This window comes from Entelurus aequoreus, linkage group LG18 (genome assembly GCF_033978785.1).
Source record: "Entelurus aequoreus isolate RoL-2023_Sb linkage group LG18, RoL_Eaeq_v1.1, whole genome shotgun sequence".
NCBI classification, from domain to species: domain Eukaryota; kingdom Metazoa; phylum Chordata; class Actinopteri; order Syngnathiformes; family Syngnathidae; genus Entelurus; species Entelurus aequoreus.
In genome coordinates this window covers 9,214,991-9,233,768 of record NC_084748.1, presented here as the reverse complement: position 1 = coordinate 9,233,768, position 18,778 = coordinate 9,214,991, and the positions used below count along the sequence as shown (strand labels likewise).

The window sequence follows — 18,778 nt, the reverse complement described above, 5'->3', positions numbered from 1 at the left end:
TTGATTATAAACTAAATCATTTGTTAATTTAATTACGTTTTCTTTATAAAACGAAATAACTTTTTATTCACTTTAAAAACTGAATAATTGTTTTCATTTTATTCTCTTTAAAACAGAATAACTGTTTTCATTTTATTGACTTTAAAAACAACAAAAAATATTTATACTCTTTAAAATCAAAATCAATTATTTTATTCTTATGATAAACTAAACCATTTGATTTAATTTCCTTTAATTTTCTGTAAAAACTAAAGGATTGTTTTGATTTTATTCTCTTTAAAACAGAATAATTGTCCTCATTTTATTCCCTTTAAAAAAAAAAAAAATTCTCAATGTATTCTCCTTAAAAACAGAATACTTTTCTTTTTTTTCTCCTTAAAAATAGAATAACTGATTTCATTGTATTCACTATCAAAACAGAATAATTGTTCTCATTTTATTGTCTTTAAAAACAAAATACATGATTTTATTTTCATTATAAACTAAACAATTTGTTCTCATTTACTTTTCCGTAAAAAACTAAATAATTGATTTCATTTTATTCTCTTTAAAAACAGAATAACTGTCATTAAACCAAAATCACTTATTTCTTCTCATAAAAACTAAATCATTGTTTTATTACCAGGTTGGCAGTAACGCGGGCATTGTGGGCATGACCAAAGAGCACCTGGGTCTTGCTCTGGCTCTGAACGTCCCAGTGTTTGTGGTGGTCACCAAGATAGACATGTGTCCCGTCAACGTCCTGCAAGGTGCTCGTCACGCCACACCTCGTCCTGCGTCGTCCGACACACCTGAAGTGTTTCTTTCTCCTCTCCCCAGAAACCCTCAAGTTACTACAGAGGTTGTTGAAGTCTCCGGGCTGCAGGAAAATACCAGTCTTGGTGCAGAACAAAGACGACGTCATCGTCACGGCGTCCAACTTCAGCTCGGAGAGGTGAGAGGGCGCTTTGTTGTGGAAACTCTTTCTGTTGCGTTCTGTCAGGTTAGCCCAGTAATTAGCATTAGCTGAGCCTTGGCAATAAGTATCACCATACAATACGTATCATGATGCAATATGTATGACAATATGATCCGTATCACGATGCAATATGTATCATGATACAGTACGCATCACGATACAGTACGCATCATGATACAGTACGCATCGCGATACAAAACGCATTGCGATACAGTACACATTACGATACAGTACCCCTCACGATACAGTACGCATCTCTATACAGTACGCATCACGATACAATATGCATCACGATACAATATGCATCGCGATACAATACGCATTGCGATACAATATGCATCACGATGCAGTACGCATCGCGATACAGTACGCATTGCGATACAATATACATCACAATACAGTATGCATTATAATACAGTATCCCTCACGATACAGTACGCAGCTCGATACAGTACGTATCGCGATACAATATGCATCGCGATACAATATGCATCGCGATACAAGATGCATTGCGATATAATACGATACAATCCGTATCACGATACAATGCACATTACGATTCAGTGCGCATCACAATAAAATACGCATCACGATATAATGCGTATGTATCACTATACAGTACGCGTCGTGAAACAATACGCATCACAATACTGTACGCATCACGATACTGTACGCATCACGATACTGTACGCATCGTGATACAGTACGCATTATGATACAGTACCCCTCATGATAGAGTACCCCTCACGATAGAGTACACATCGCGATACAATATGCATCGCGATACAATACGCATCACAGTACAATACGCATGACGATACTGTACGCATTACGATACAGTACCCCTCAGGATACAGTACGCATCGCGATACAATATGCATTGCGATACAATATGCATTGCGATACAACATGCATTGCGATATAATACGATACAATCCGTATCACGATGCAATGCGTATCACGATACAATGCACATTACGATTCAGTGCGCATCACGATACATTACGCATTAAGATTCAGTACGTATCACAATACAATACGCATCACGATATAATGTGTATGTATCACTACACAGTATGCGTCGTGAAACAGTACGCATCACGATACAGTGCGCATCGCAATATGATACACTACGTAGCACAATACAGTACGTATCGCAATATGATACACTACGTATCACGATACAGTATGCATCGCTATATGATACACCACGTATCAATACAGTACGTATCGTGATTCAGTATGCACCACGATAGAGTACATATGTATCACAGTACAATACGCATCAGGATACAGTACATATGTATCACAATACAATACGCATCACGATACTATACGTACCGTAATACAGTACACATCATGATACAATACATATGTATCACAATACAATATGCATCATACGATACAATCCGTATCACGATGCAATGCGCATCACAATTCAGTGCGCATCACGATACATTGCGCATTAAGATTCAGTACGTATCAAAATACAATACACATCACGATATAATTTGTATGTATCACTACACAGTATGCGTCGTGAAACAGTACGCATCACGATACAGTACGCATCGCAATATGATACACCACGTATCACAATACAGCACGTATCGTGATTCAGTATGCACCACGATACAGTACAAATGTATCACAGTACAATACGCATCACGATACTATACGTACCGTAATACAATACGCATCATGATACAATACATATGTATCACAATACAATACGCATCACAATACAATATGTATCACAGTACAATACGATACTGTACGTATCACAATACAATAAGATACTGCACGTATCACGATACAATACGTATCACGGTGCAATGAGTATCCTGATACAATACGTATAGCGATACAGTATGTATCACGATACAATACGCATCTTGTATCATGGTACTATACTCATCACGATACAATATGTATCACAGTACAATACGATACTGTACGTATCACAATACAATAAGATACTCTACGTATCACGATACAATACGTATCACGGTGCAATGCGTATCCTGATACAATACGTATAGCGATACAGTATGTATCACGATACAATACGCGTCTCGTATCATGGTACTATACTCATCACGATACAATATGTATCACAGTACAATACGATACTGTACGTATCACAATACAATAAGATACTGTACGTATCACGATACAATACGTATCACGGTGCAATGCGTATCCTGATACAATACGTATAGCGATACAGTATGTATCACGATACAATACGCGTCTCGTATCATGGTACTATATTCATCATGATACAATATGTATTCCGATACTTAAGGCAGGATACAATACGATATTGTGATATAGCTAAAATAGTTCAGTGTTAAATGTTTAAATGTGTACAGTGATTTAACAAACTGAGCCAAAACATTCATATCATTCAAATTATTAAATCGCATTTTTTGAGAAAGAAAAATGTTTCTTAGTGTTTTAAGTCAGTGAAAATGTTGCACTCGTGTTTGCTTCCCTTTTAGGGACAAACGGGAATAAATCCTCATGAAAGTTTCCCAAAGTGTCCTCCTTGTAATTCCATCCAAACATGAATATTTAGTTTTCTGCCTCATATATTCTTTTATTTGTTTAAAACAGTTTAGACAAGTTGTAGTCGTCAGCGTGGCAGTGATGTCATCGTCAAATTTGCATAATTGGCCATGATGCATAAAACCATGAAAAGGAAACAAAAGCTAGGAAGTACTGATTATTACCTTTTTGACTTACTGGACATGTTTTTTGGTTAGTTATTGCCACGGAGGTTGCCATGTCACATGACTTCAATAGTTCCAAAAAGTGCATTTACACCACTCACGATATATAGTGTCTGCTCCATCTTCTTATGCTCTGGCAGACCAGGTGTGTTCTAATGTGTTTCTGGGCGAGGGCCAACAGGTAGCAAGTGAAAGTGTGTGAATACGATACAGTGGTTATTAAGGGACCGTCGTATAATATCTAGAGATGTCCGATAATATCGGACTGCCGATATTATCGGCCGATAAATGCTTTAAAATGTAATATCGGAAATGATCGGTATCGGTTTCAAAAAGTAAAATGTATGACTTTTTAAAACGCCGCTGTGTACACGGACGTAGGGAGAAGTACAGAGCGTCAATAAACCTTAAAGGCACTGCCTTTGCGTACCGGCCCAGTCACGTAATATCTACGGCTTTTCACACACACAAGTGAATGCAATGCATACTTGGTCAACAGCCATACAGGTCACACTGAGGGTGGACGTACAAACAACTTTAACACTGTTACAAATATGCGCCACACTGTGAACCCACACCAAACAAGAATGACAAACACATTTCGGGAGAACATCCGCACCGTAACACAACATAAACGCAACAGAACAAATACCCAGAACCCCTTGCAGCACTAACTCTTCCGGGACGCTACAATATACACCCCACCCCGCTACCCCCTACCCCCCCCACCTCAACCTCCTCATGCTCTCTCAGGGAGAGCATGTCCCACATTCCAAGCTGCTGTTTTGAGGCATGTTAAAAAAACTAATGCACTTTGTGACTTCAATAATAAATATGGCAGTGCCATGTTGGCATTTTTGAGTTGATTTATTTTGGAAAACCTAGTTACATTGTTTAATGCATCCAGCGGGGCATCACAACAAAATTAGGCATAATAATGTGTTCATTCCACGACTGTATATATCGGTATCGGTTGATATCGGAATCGGTAATTAAGAGTTGGACAATATCGGAATATCGGATATCGGCAAAAAAAGCCATTATCGGACATCTCTAGTAATATCATTTTCATCTCCGCCCTACAGGATGTGTCCCATATTCCAGATTTCAAACGTGACGGGAGAGAACATGGACCTCCTGAAGATGTTCCTCAACCTCCTCTCCTCCAGAACCAACTTCAACGACGACGAGCCCGCAGAGTTCCAAATAGACGACACGTACTCCGTCCCGGTACGTACTGGAAGATGGCGTCCACATTAGAGATCGACCGATACGTCTTGTTGTTTTTAAGGGCCGATACAGATGATTAGTAGTAAAGGAGTCTGATGAACGATATTTGGAGCCCATATTAATTTGCAGTAAAAGTTGTTTAAACATGAATAGCACCGTATTTTCCGGACTATAGAGCGCACCGGTATATAAGCCACACCCACTCAATTTTAGAAAAAAAAAAGTTTCCATATATAAAACACACCAGATATATAAGTTGTGAAATGAGTTATTTACACAGTAATATATTATAAATAGAGATGTCCGATAATGGCTTTTTTGCGGATATCCGATATTCCGATATTGTCCAACTCTTAATTACCGATTCCAATATCAACCGATACCGATATATACAGTCGTGGAATTAACACATTATTATGCCTCATTTTTGTTGTGATGCCCCGCTGGATGCATTAAACAATGTAACAAGGTTTTCCAAAATAAATCAACTCAAGTTATGGAAAAAAAAATGCCAACATGGCACTGCCATATTTATTATTGAAGTCACAAAGTGCATTATTTTTTTTTTAACATGCCTCAAAACAGCAGCTTGGAATTTGGGACATGCACTCCCTGGGGGTGTGTGTATATTGTAGTGTCCCGGAAGAGTTAGTGCTGCAAGGGGTTCTGGGTATTTGTTCTGTTGCGTTTATGTGGTGTTACGGTGCGGATGTTCTCCCGAAATGTGTTTGTCATTCTTGTTTGGTGTGGGTTCACAGTGTGGCGCATATTTGTAACAGTGTTAAAGTTGTTTATACGGACACCCTCAGTGTGACCTGTATGGCTGTTGACCAAGTATGCCTTGCATTCACTTGTGTGTGTGAAAAGCCGTAGACATTACGTGACTGGGCCGGCACGCAAAGGCAGTGCCTTTAAGGTTTATTGGCGCTCTGTACTTCTCCCTACGTCCGTGTACACAGCGGCGTTTTAAAAAGTCATACATTTTACTTTTTGAAACCGATACCGATCATTTCCGATATTACATTTTAAAGCATTTATCGGGCGATAATATCGGCAGTCCGACTGACCATACGTCCTCTTTTCCACCGGACATGTCCTCTTTTGCGGAGCTGTCAGGGCGGAGTTTCTTAAATGCCTCAAATGTCCGGCATTTTGAGTTAAGGTTGCGTGTATTTTCAATCTACGTTCAGGGTTAAGAAGGGGTTAAAAACAAAACAAATTGTGCGCGCAGCAGCATTGGTGAGGGAGGGGCAGAGAGAGAGAGAGCGAGAGAGAGTTATGATGCATGCTTTTTATCCATAGATTTATCAGATTTAATTTTTTATTATCTATAGCAGGAGTGTCAAAAGTGTGCCATTTGCAGCCCACAGCTAATGTTTTAAAGGCCCACGGCACATTCTAAAAATACTATTAAAATAAACAAAAACATAACAAAAGTGAAATAAAAAAGCTTAAAGGTGAAATGTAATTTAGAAAAAGTTGCAATGTTGACTAATAAAACAAAGCTGTTTTTTTTTCTTTCAAACTGTCATTGCTCAAAACATAATATTGAATCAAAATCAATGTTATTATGAATTATTGACCTATCCAAGGTTCCCATTACTTCACATTTGGTAAATAAATAACCCAAAAATTTATATTTTGTTGTTTTCTTACTGTACCGAAAATGAACCGAACCGTGACCTCTAAACCGAGGTACGTACCGAACCGACATTTTTGTGTACCGTTACACCCCTACTAATTATAAATGTTTATTTACATACTTTAAGTGTTTCCAAACGGTGTCTGTAACAAGGCAGTAAAACGGCTGATCAAACAAAACAGAAGTCATCGTCATGGACCCGCTAGCTGCGCAAGCTAGCTCTACAATCAGCTAAACAAACGTAATAACTCCACGGTGACGTTTTGGTGTATTTACTGAGGAATTAGTGAAACTGAAACAATACAAAAAATGTTTTTGTTGTAAGTTAATAGTACTAACGCAGAGACTCGTAAACGTAGTTAGCTTTAGCTAATATGCTAACGCTAAATACGCTATCTTCATTACATTTCAATAGCACGTACAAATGTACATGAAAAAACTCCCACAGACATCACACATGGGACGGTTTAGTAAGTAAGAATCGTTTTAGTTATATTGTAAAACTTACAAACGTTGCTTGGAGTGATGAATGAAGAATCCATACAAGTAGAAACGCTATGGACGGCCGGAAGACGGAACAGCACTTCTACTTCCGGTTCGAAGTTTTAAACGGCAGGAATTCACATTCACCCAGCAGCACGAGCAGATAATACTAACACAGGGACTCGTAAATGTGTTCGCATTTTGGCTAATGCTAACGGCGCTAGCGTCATTACATCACGATAGCACGTACAAATATGCATGAAAACACTCCTGCGGACATCACACATGGGACGGTTTAGTAAGTAAGAATTGATTTAGTTATATTGTAAAACTTAACAAATGTTGCTTAGAGTGATGAATGGAGATTCGCCATGGATGGATTAGTAGCCGGATCAGCACTTGTACTTCCGGTCGAAAGCACTAAAACAAAAGGAAATACTGTAGACCATGCTTATTTAACTGGCGGCCCGCCAAAGCTTCTTATTTGGGCGATCAGAGCTCGTTTAATACATGAAGTGCTAAATTTGAACGCCTCAGGTTTAATGGTGATGAGTCAAATTCATTCTGTGCAATTTTTGATGTAGATGTTTCATTTCTATACACGTAAACATTTGTAGTTGTCTGAATGTATTAACACTATAGCTATTTTATTCATGTAAAAATACACAATGGACTTTATGTAAAATACAAAACGGACGCTATACTTTTGTAATGTTTATTTTATGTTTATATGTTAAGGCTTACAATCCTAAATGAAAAAGAAAATAAAGAAGGAAATTAATTCAAAAGAAGGAACATCAATCCCCAAGAAAACTTCTGGAGCTTCTGTTCCTTCATGCGTTTAACTATCTGCACATGCTAGAAACGAGTAGCAAGGGCAGAATAATACATTTATTGACAGTGTTTACTTTGTAATTAAGTAAACTAAGTCTTAAAGGAATCGAGGTTGTTCAAATGAATAGTGCTTACAAAGTACAAAGAAGAAGAATTATGAGAAATACTTTCAACCTTATTGAAAATAAGATATTCTTCATCTCAGTATGTTAATAATGACTGACTTAATTATATATTACAAAACTGTTGTATTACTCATTCACGGATGTCATTTTACTATAAAAAGGTCAGTAAATGAATGTATATATTTGTAAACGCTCTGAAGTGGGAAAAGGGGTAGGATTAAATGAGCTTTGCTTCTTCCTACTCCTTTTCGGACATGATGTAAAGTGAAATGATATGAAATGGTGTGATGTATTATGCTGTAAGTGTGTTCACGTTCGAAATAGACTGAAGAAAGAAAGAACCAGAGGAGGCACTTTCTGATGAAACGTCCACAGTAGTTGACCTGCAGTGAGCAAAATCGTCCACAAGAGGGCGCCATGGCACAAACAATATCACACCTTTTCAATGTCGTTGCTCGTGTTTTTTGAAAACTATTTGCATCGTGGCCGTCGGCGAAGAAAAATCCACAATATAAGCCGCAGGGTTCAAAGCGTAGGAAAAAATTAGCGGCGTATAGTCCGGAATTTACAATATTTATTAATTTTGAATACTAAATATTGGTGGTATAAACGTATATATTGTATCTGCTGATGTAATTTGTTAAAAAAAAAAAAAGGTAGATACAGATATATACACTAAAATGCCAAATATCGGCGCCAATCTCGAGTTTGAAGGTAGAAAAGCGAAAGCCCGTTCCTGACCTCCGCGTCGCCCACGTGTCTCACCAGGGCGTCGGCACGGTGGTGTCGGGGACCACGTTACGAGGGGTGATCCGTCTCAACGACACGCTGCTCCTGGGGCCCGACCCTCTGGGCACCTTCATCTCCATCGCCGTCAAGTCCATCCACCGCAAGAGGATGTCCGTCAAGGAGGTGCGCGGCGGACAGACGGCGTCCTTCGCCCTCAAGAAGGTGAGCGGGAGAACTTGGGTGGAATGATTTTCAACTCCGTCGTCACTTTTGTATTGTGGGAGGAGCCAGTGTTGAGGTTCTAATTGTGGTCCTCCCCCTCCCGCCGCTTCAGATCAAACGCTCGTACATAAGGAAAGGAATGGTGATGGTCTCCCCGAAGCTGGCGCCGCAGGCCACCTGGGAGTTTGAGGCCGAGATTCTGGTGCTCCACCACCCCACTACCATATCCCCACGCTACCAGGCCATGGGTCAGTGCCCACACCTTCTACACCTTCTGACCAATGGGAGCCAAACGTTAGCAAGTACAACTAAATTACAACAAATCATTTTGTTTATAGACAGAATCAAATACTGTAAAAAAATATATAAAATCATTCTTTTTTAAAAATTTTAAATAACTGTTTAAAAAAGAGAAGAACATTTGTATTTAGCTTTTATGAGGAATAAAATGAGAATTATTTTGTTTTTAAAGTGAATAGAATAAAAGCAAATACTGTTTTTTATTGAATTCACTTTAAAAACTAAATTATTCTGTTTTTAAAGAAAAGAAAGTAACAATAATTTTGTTCTTAAAAAGAATAAAATAACTTTTTAAAAAGAGAATACAAAGCCAATTTATTTAGCTTTTATGGGGAACAAAATGTATTTTTGTTTATTAAGTGAATAAAATGAGAATAAATAATTTTATTAAAAGCTCTTAAAATAGGAACAATTATTTTTGTAAAGAAAATAAAATGACAGTTTTTCTTTTTTTAAAGAAAAGAAAGTAACGATAATTTCGTTCTTAAAATGATTAAAATAACTTTAAAAAAAAACAGAATAAAAAGCCAATTTATTTTGCTTTTATGGGGAACAAAATGTTTTTTGTCTATAAAATGAATAAAATGAGAACAAATAATAATTTTATTAACAGCTATTAAAATAGGAACAATTATTTTTGTAAAGAAAATAAAATGACAGTTTTTCTGTTTTTAAAGAAAAGAAAGTAACGATACTTTCGTTCTTAAAAAGAATAAAATAACTTTTTTTTTAAAAAGAGAATAAAAAGCCAATTTAATTAGCTTTTATGGGGAACAAAATGTATTTTTGTTTATAAAGTGAATAAAATGAGAACAAATAATAATTTTATTAAAAGCTATTACAATAGCAACTATTATTATTTTTGTAAAGAAAAGACAATGACAGTTTTTCTGTTTTTAAATAACATGAATACAATGTATTTTGATTTGTAAGAGAATATAATCATTTTGTTTTTAAAGAGCATGAAATCACTTTTTTAAAAACCATAAAATAACAATTTTTTTTAGCTTTTGTGAAAAACCCATTTCTTTAGTTTTTTAAATGAATAAAATGAGAATTAATATTCTTATTAAAAGGTATTAAAATTACAACAATCATTATTTTTTTCAAAGAAAAGAAAGTGAGACCGTTTTTTTGTTTTTAGATGATGAAACAATTAAGCAATGATTCTGTTTTTACAGAAAATAAAATGAAATGTGTATAAAATGAATAAAATAGTGTATTTTGATTTGTAAGAGAATATAATTGTTTTGTTTTTAAAAAGAGAATAAAAAACAATTTATTTAGCTTTTATGAGAAACAAAATATATATATATATTTTTTTTTAGTGAATAAAGTAAAAACAATTATTCTGGTTTTAAAGACAATACAATGAGAACAAACTATTTTGTTTATAAATAGAATAAATCAATTAATTTTGATGTTTGAGATAATAAAATTATGTATTTTGTTTAAAAGAGCTTAAAATAACCTTTCAAAGAGAATAAAAGAACAAAAAACAACGTATTTAACTTTTATGAGAAATTAAATAATGATTTGTTTTTTAAGTAAATCAAGTTCAAGCTTTGATGTTGAATTTTTTAAAATACATCAGTGTATTCACAATATCAATAAGTGCTCACATTAATTTCAGGTTGAATATTATTTTTAATCACACTTTTAATGGATTTAATTTTTATTTTTCACACTCATATTTGGATATTTAAGCCTCTGTTTTTTCAGATTAAAATTTTTTTTTTTTTACAGTTTCACCTTCTTTTCCAGACTCATAATAAACTTCAGAATATAGAACTGTGACTCATAAATTATATAAATAGGAATTCATTTAAAATAATTATAAGTGTGAATTAAAATGATAATCAACCTGGAAAAAAAAAATAGTGTGCACGTCTTTTAATTTTGAATAGACTGATGGGCTCCCGCGACCACGAGAGGGACAAGCGGTAGAAAATGGATGGATGGATGGATGATGCATTTTTGAACTTTCAGTTTCAAAGTAAATGTTTTCAAGTATAAAACTTGTGGACCTAATTTAGCTCCATAAAACCTCACCTTTGATTCCATTTTGTTGATTAATGACACTAAGCAGCCACTTTTATAAGCTTGTGGGGGCGTGGCTGTTATGACATCATCATATAATTTGTTGCATAAACCGCAAGGATGCATTTATGTTCTTTAAATAAAAAAAGATGCATAATTCAAAGCAAGTCCATTTGAATGTTTTGGTGAATGTACCGAGGAATTAGTGAAACTGGAACCAGACTAATGAGGTGTTTGCGTGCTCACCAGTCCACTGTGGAAGTATCCGTCAGACCGCCACCATCCTGACCATGAACAAAGACTGCCTGAGGACCGGCGACAAGGCCTCGGTCCACTTCCGCTTCATCAAGACGCCCGAGTACTTGCACTGCGACCAGAAGCTGGTGTTCAGGGAGGGGCGCACCAAAGCTGTGGGCACCATCATGAAGGTAGCGTCTCCCTCCAATCTCTGTGAAAAGACAAAGATATATATATTTAAGAAGATGTGTTTGCAGCTGCTGCAGTCAGTCAACACCCAGGCGGCCAAGGCTCAGCAGGCCAAGATGCTGGCCGGGAAGAAGAGCGCCGAGGAGGGCCGGCCGCTCAGTCCCAACTCGGCGTCACTCACGGTGAGCACCAAATGTCGCCTGAAATGGATATCATGCATGATACACTTCATAACACTGACAGCTGTTGGCATTTCTACCCCATTTGGCTTTAATCACCTCAAAAAGTAACACCTGGTTGTACGGAAACGTGTAAAAATGCCAGCAGTCTGGACCAGGGGTCACCAACGCGGTGCCCGCGGGCACCAGGTAGCCCGTAAGGACCAGATGAGTCGCCCGCTGGCCTGTTCTAAAAATAGCTCAAATAGCAGCACTTACCAGTGAGCTGCCTTTTTTTTTTTTAAATTGTATTTATTTACTAGCAAGCTGGTCTCGCTTTGCCCGACATTTTTAATTCTAAGAGAGACAAAACTCAAATAGAATTTGAAAATCCAAGAAAATATTTTAAAGACTTGGTCTTCACTTGTTTAAATAAATTCATTAATTTTTTTTACTTTGCTTCTTATAACTTTCAGAAAAACAATTTTAGAGAAAAAATACAACCTTAAAAATGGTTTTAGGATTTTTAAACACATATACCTTTTTACCTTTTAAATTCCTTCCTCTTCTTTCCTGACAATTTAAATCAATGTTCAAGTAAATTTTTTTTTTTTATTGTAAAGAATAATAAATCAATTTTAATTTAATTCTTCATTTTAGCTTCTGTTTTTTCGACGAAGAATATTTGTGAAATATTTCTTCAAACTTATTATGATTAAAATTCCAAAAAATTATTCGGGCAAATCTAGAAAATCTGTAGAATCAAATTTAAATCTTATTTCAAAGTCTTTTGAATTTCTTTTAAAATTTTTGTTCTGGAAAATCTAGAAGAAATAATGATTTGTCTTTGTTGGAAATATAGCTTGGTCCAATTTGTTATATATTCTAACAAAGTGTAGATTGGATTTTAACCTATTTAAAACATGTCATCAACATTCTAAAATTAATCTTAATCAGGAAAAATTACTAATGATGTTCCATAATTTTTTTTTTTAATTTTTTCAAAAAGATTCGAATTAGCTAGTTTTTCTCCTCTTTTTTTCGGTTGAATTTTGAATTTTAAAGAGTCGAAATTGAAGATAAACTATGTTTCAAAATTTAATTGTCATTTTTTTCGTGTTTTATCCTCTTTTAAACCGTTCAATTAAGTGTAAATATCATTAATTATTAATAATAATATAGAGTTAAAGGTAAATTGAACAAATTGGCTATTTCTGGCAATTTATTTAAGTGTGTATCGAACTGGTAGCCCTTCGCATTAATCAGTACCCAAGAAGTAGCTCTTGGTTTCAAAAAGGTTGGGGACCCCTGGTATGGACATTTTGCAACTCTGCTTGTTTTGATACGGAGCGTATACCGTCTTTTCCGGACCATAGGGCGCACCGGATTAAAAGGCGCACTGCCGACAAGCGGGTCTATTTTCATACAAAAGGCGCGCCGGATTATAAGGCGCATTAAAGGAGTCATATTATTATGATTTTTTTCTAAATGTAAAAGACTTCCTTATAATAATAATAATAATAATAATAGATTTTATTTGTAAAATGCATTTTACATTGAGTAAACAACCTCAAAGTGCTACAGTGTATTAAAAAAAATAAAAAGATAATAAAAAAATAAATAAAAATTAAAACAAGAACAGCCAAATAGCTAAAACTAGTATGCATACCATATTTTTCGGAGTATAAGTCGCCACGGAGTATAAGTCCAGTGTTTCCCATAAACTGCCAAGATACCTGTGGCGGTGGGGGCGTGGCTATGGGCGTGGTCACCATGACATCCTCGAGTAATTTGCATAATTTACTACAATGATATGATTTTCTCTAAAAAGACTCAAAAAATGTATACTTACTAATTAATAATAACAGTTTTGTTTTAAACGTCCATCCATCCATCCATTTTACAATATAACTACAACAGTTTATGTACATATTTATATACAGATTTGTACAATAAGTTATTCACTGAAATATATTTATTGTGGTTCTTACAAAAAATATATCTTATAAAATATAAAAGCTAAAATGTCTCTTAAAGCTCTGCCCCTTTAATTGGTGCATACTAAATAATTTAACTTTAGCCTACTACTACGACCATATTATTTACCAGCAACATAAAGTGAAACAGAGGCAGAGGTGTCCTGCCACTGTCAGTAACAAATAAACAGAAAACAGTAGTGGTGGTAGATAGACACAGAGCTTCATCAAACATCTGATCCACTGAACAAAGAGCTCCAAAAATCTTGAACTTTAGACTGCCATCAGTTTTACTCCCTACACTTAACCATGTGTTTCCTACTGCCTGCAGACTTTGCACCCTTTGTTATATACACATGTTGTGTTCCTAATATAAATACATTTAATAAAGTCAAAAACAAATAAGGCAACAAGAGAAGTATCCTACACTTCTCTTTTGTAAAGTAAATCTGAACAGCCTATATGGGCATCTACATCAACTATATGATTTGCCTAAGAAGCTGGACAGGACAAAAAAAAAATAAAAAAATAAAAACATTTTTTATTTTTTTATTTGTGGTAGACGTAATTCTTTCGTGGCGGGCCGCCACAAATAAATGAATGTGTGGGAAACACTGAAGTTGCACCGGCCAAAATGCATAATAAAGAAGGAAAAAAACATATATAAGTCGCACTGGAGTATAAGTCGCATTTTTTGGGGGAAATTTATTTGATAAAAGCCAACACCAAGAATAGACATTTGAAAGGCAATTTCAAATAAATAAAGAATAGTGAACAACAGGCTGAATAAGTGTACGTTATATGAGGCATAAATAACCAACTGAGAATGTGCCTGGTATGTTAACGTAACATATTATGGTAAGAGTCATTCAAATAACTATAACATATAGAACATGCTATACGTTTACCAAACAATCTGTCACTCCTAATCGCTAAATCCCATGAAATCTTATACGTCTAGTCTCTTACGTGAATGAGCTAAATGATATCAGTGTTTCCCACACATTCATTTATTTGTGGCGGCCCGCCACGAAAGAATTAAGGCCGCAACAAATTTTTTTTTTTTTTTTTTTTTGTTGTTGTTGTCCTGTCCAGCTTCTCAGGCAAATCATATAGTTGATGTAGATGCCCATATAGGCTGTTCAGATTTACTTTACAAAAGAGAAGTGTAGGATCAAGATTTTTGGAGCTCTTTGTTCAGTGGATCAGATGTTTGATGAAGCTCTGTGTCTATCTACCACCACTACTGTTTTCTGTTTATTTGTTACTGACTGTGGCAGGACACCTCTGCCTCTGTTTTACTTTATGTTGCTGGTAAATAATATGGTTGTAGTAGTAGGCTAAAGTTAAATGATTTAGTATGCACTAATTAAAGGGGCAGAGCTTTAAGAGACATTTTAGCTTTTATATTTTTATAAGATATATTTTTGTAGGAACCACAATTAATAAATATATTTCTGTGAATAACTTATTGTTCAAATCTGTATATAAATATGTACATAAAGTGTTGTAATTATATTGTAAAATGGATGGATGGATGGACGTTTAAAACAAAACTGTTATTATTAATTAGTAAGTATACATTTTTTTGAGCCTTTTTAGAGAAAATCATATCATTGTAGTAAATTATGCAAATTACTCGATGTCATGGTGACCACGCCCATAGCCACGCCCCCACCGCCACAGGTATCTTGGCAGTTTATGGGAAACACTGGATATTATTTGATATTTTACGCTAATGTGTTAATAATTTCACACATAGGTCGCTCCTGATTATAAGTCGCACCCCCGGCCAAACTATGAAAAAAAAACTGCGACTTATAGTCCGAAAAATACGGTATATCTAAAAAAAACAGGCTTTTTTTAATGAGAAGGGTTTTTAAGCTTTTTTTAATAGCATCCACAGTCTGTGGTGCCCTCAGGTGGTCAGGGAGAGCGTTCCACGGACTTGTTCGTAGCTCCTTGTGGTCTACATAACATGTAATGGTGGTTCTTTGGTGAAAATGTTGCATAGAGCAGTGTTTTTCAACCTTTTTTTGAGCCAAGGCACATTTTTAGCGTCGAATAAATGCGGAGGCACACCACCAGCAGAAATCACTAAAAAACGAAACTCAGTTGACAGTAAAAAGTCGTTGTCGCAATTGTTGGATATGACTTTAAACCAGGGGTGTCAGACGTACGGCCCGGGGGCCGGATCAGGCCCGCGGGATGAGTTTGCTAAGTATATAAATTAACCTGAAATTTTTGAATGAAAGAAACTGCTGTTCTAAATGTGTCCACTGGATGTCGCAATAGCAATTATTTGTATCTTTGTAGATGATGCTACATATGTACAAAATAAACCAAATAATGTTAGTACATCAGTGGAGGAAAATGATCAAACTACATAAATAACATACTTTAATTTGATTTTGATAAAATGTTTATCTTGATAGATTGAAAATTAACACCAACTGATGAACATTATCACATAATTTATTCAGAAAATATAAATAACGACAAATAAAGTATATATACTATTAACCGCAACAGGTAATTGTAAAAAAAAAAAAATCCAACATAAATATTATTTGTACAATTTCAGAATGTGCTTGTTCTATTTTTAGACAAAGAAAACAATCTGAAGTTGTCTTTATTTATTTTTTTAAGTTATCGTGCCATGATTTTACCAGTCCGGCCCACTTGGGAGTAGATTTTTCTCCATGTGGCCCCCGATCTAAAATGAGTTTGACACCCCTGCTTTAAACCATAACCAAGCATGCATCAATATAGCTCTTGTCTCAAAGTAGGTGTACTGTCACCACCTGTCACATCACGTCGTGACTTATTTGGTATTTTTTGCTGTTTTCCTGTGTGTAGTGTTTTACTTTTCTTATTTTTTTGGCAGTTTCATGTCTTCCTTTGAGCGATGTTTCCCGCATCTACTTTGTTTTAACAATCAAGAATATTTCAGTTGTTTGTGTCCTTCTTTGTGGGGACGTTGTTGATCGTCACGTCATGCTCGGATGTACATTGTGGACGCCGTCTTTGCTCCGCAGTAAGTCTTTGCTGTCGTCCAGCATTCTGTTTTTGTTGACTTTGTAGCCAGTTGAGTTGTCGTTGAGTTGATTTCAAAGTGTCAGTTTAACAAGGTGTATTGCTATGGCTCAGCCCAGAGTGAAGACTGTAAGACATGATGATGACTTTGCCTGCAGCTCAAGTCCGGAGGCGGAGGACGGCGACGAGGCGGCCAGCGACACCGAGGGAAGAGCGGCGCCAACGCCACCACCGCCGCCGCCACCCCCACCACCACGCCGCCAGCGGCCCCGGCAGCGGCGGGCGCCGTTTGAAGGTGTGCCGCCGAGACTCTTTTTTTGCAAGTGTTTGCCTCCGTTCTCTCTCGCTCACAAAACTTTGGCAAAGTCGTTTTAGAAGGTTTAAAGTTCAGGTTGCGTCTTTTATCCAAACGCCGGCAGGCCACCGTTTGCTCGCTCGGTGTCGCCGCCAAACAAGAACGATCCTTCCAGTGTTTAGTAGACCGTTCGGAACCTTCCCTCTTTTTTTGAAAGAGCCGACTGACGCGCCGACAAAGCTCGACCGTTACCTCGCCAGTGCGAGAAAACACAAGCCGGGACAATCTTGTCTTTTAGTTTCTCTTAATGACAGAAGAAGACGAATGTTGTGTGTTGAGGTGCAAATCACGCCGTTTAAATTAAACGTCTGTGTGGTAAATCCTTTTTCAATAAAGCTGCTGCAAAAACGTGACACTTCAATGTTTTTATTAGCGCTCGTTAGGGACGTGGAACGAGCACTTTTGGACCGATACGGTACTCAACCATGACATATTTTGCTACTTTTATGTTGATAACAAAACCTTATTTAAAAATATGAGCTCATTATAACTGCTGTCCAGTTTTTATATCTGTTTATTATCACATTTCTGAGTCTCATTTGCAAGTATTAAGTTGCAATAACATTGGCAAGACATTAGGTGGCAGTAGTGTAAGGTTTGTGATGTGTTGGCTCATCACTTCAGTCTTTTGTTGCGCTCTAGAAAGTGTTAATACTGTATGCACATTTGAACTGATACAGTACCTGAGATTCAACCATAACATATTTTGCTACTTTTGTTAATAAATCATTGTTTTTGATAATAAAACCTCATTTAAATATGAGCTGATTATTCCCGCTGTTTAGTTTTTATATCTGTTTATTATCAGGCTAATTTGCAAGCATTAAGTTGCAATAACATTGGCAAGACATTAGGTGGCAGTAGTGTAAGGTTTGTGGTGTGTTGGCTCATCACTTCAGTCTTTTGTTGCGCCTTAAAAAGTGTTAATACTGTAAGTATTGATTGTAACGTGCACATTTGAACTGATACGGTACCTGGGATTCCATACCGGTACTCAACCTTAACATTTTTTATATCTGTTTATTATCACATTTCTGAGTCTCATTTGCAAGTATTAAGTTGCAATAACATTGGCAAGACATTAGGTGGCAGTAGTGTAAGGTTTGTGGTGTGTTGGCTCATCACTTCAGTCTTTTGTTGCGCTCTAAAAAGTGTTAATACTGTATGCACATTTGAACTGATACGGTACCTGAGATTCAACCATAACATATTTTGCTACTTTTGTTAATAAATCATTGTTTTTGATAACAAAACCTCATTTAAATATGAGCCGATTATAACTGCTGTCCAGTTTTTATATCTGTTTATTAATAGTCTCATTTGCAGGCATTAAGTTGCAATAACATTGGCAAGACATTAGGTGGCAGTAGTGTAAGGTTTGTGGTGTGTTAACTCATCAGGTCAGTCTTTTGTTGCGCCCTAAAAAGTGTTAGTACTGTAAGTATTGATTGTAACGTGCACATTTGAACTGATACGGTACCTGGGATTCAATACCGGTACTCAACCTTAACATTTTTTATATCTGTTTA

The 18,778-nt window shown here is 36.1% G+C and overlaps 1 protein-coding gene across 2 annotated transcripts in view; it reads left to right on the top strand.

Annotated features, from left to right (window-relative positions):
• The window catches only part of LOC133633491 (GTP-binding protein 1-like), a 31,952-nt gene extending 14,350 nt beyond the window's left edge, over nt 1-17,602 (top strand). For both annotated transcript variants that reach the window (XM_062026027.1, XM_062026026.1), the window contains exons 7-14: nt 626-749; nt 820-934; nt 4,779-4,923; nt 8,776-8,958; nt 9,071-9,206; nt 11,548-11,726; nt 11,793-11,906; nt 17,053-17,602. In XM_062026027.1, the coding sequence (XP_061882011.1) occupies nt 626-749; nt 820-934; nt 4,779-4,923; nt 8,776-8,958; nt 9,071-9,206; nt 11,548-11,726; nt 11,793-11,906; nt 17,053-17,187 (1,131 nt within the window). In that variant the 3' untranslated portion in view covers nt 17,188-17,602. The remainder of the gene's footprint in view (nt 1-625; nt 750-819; nt 935-4,778; nt 4,924-8,775; nt 8,959-9,070; nt 9,207-11,547; nt 11,727-11,792; nt 11,907-17,052) is intronic.
• The last annotated feature ends 1,176 nt before the right edge of the window (nt 17,603-18,778 follow it).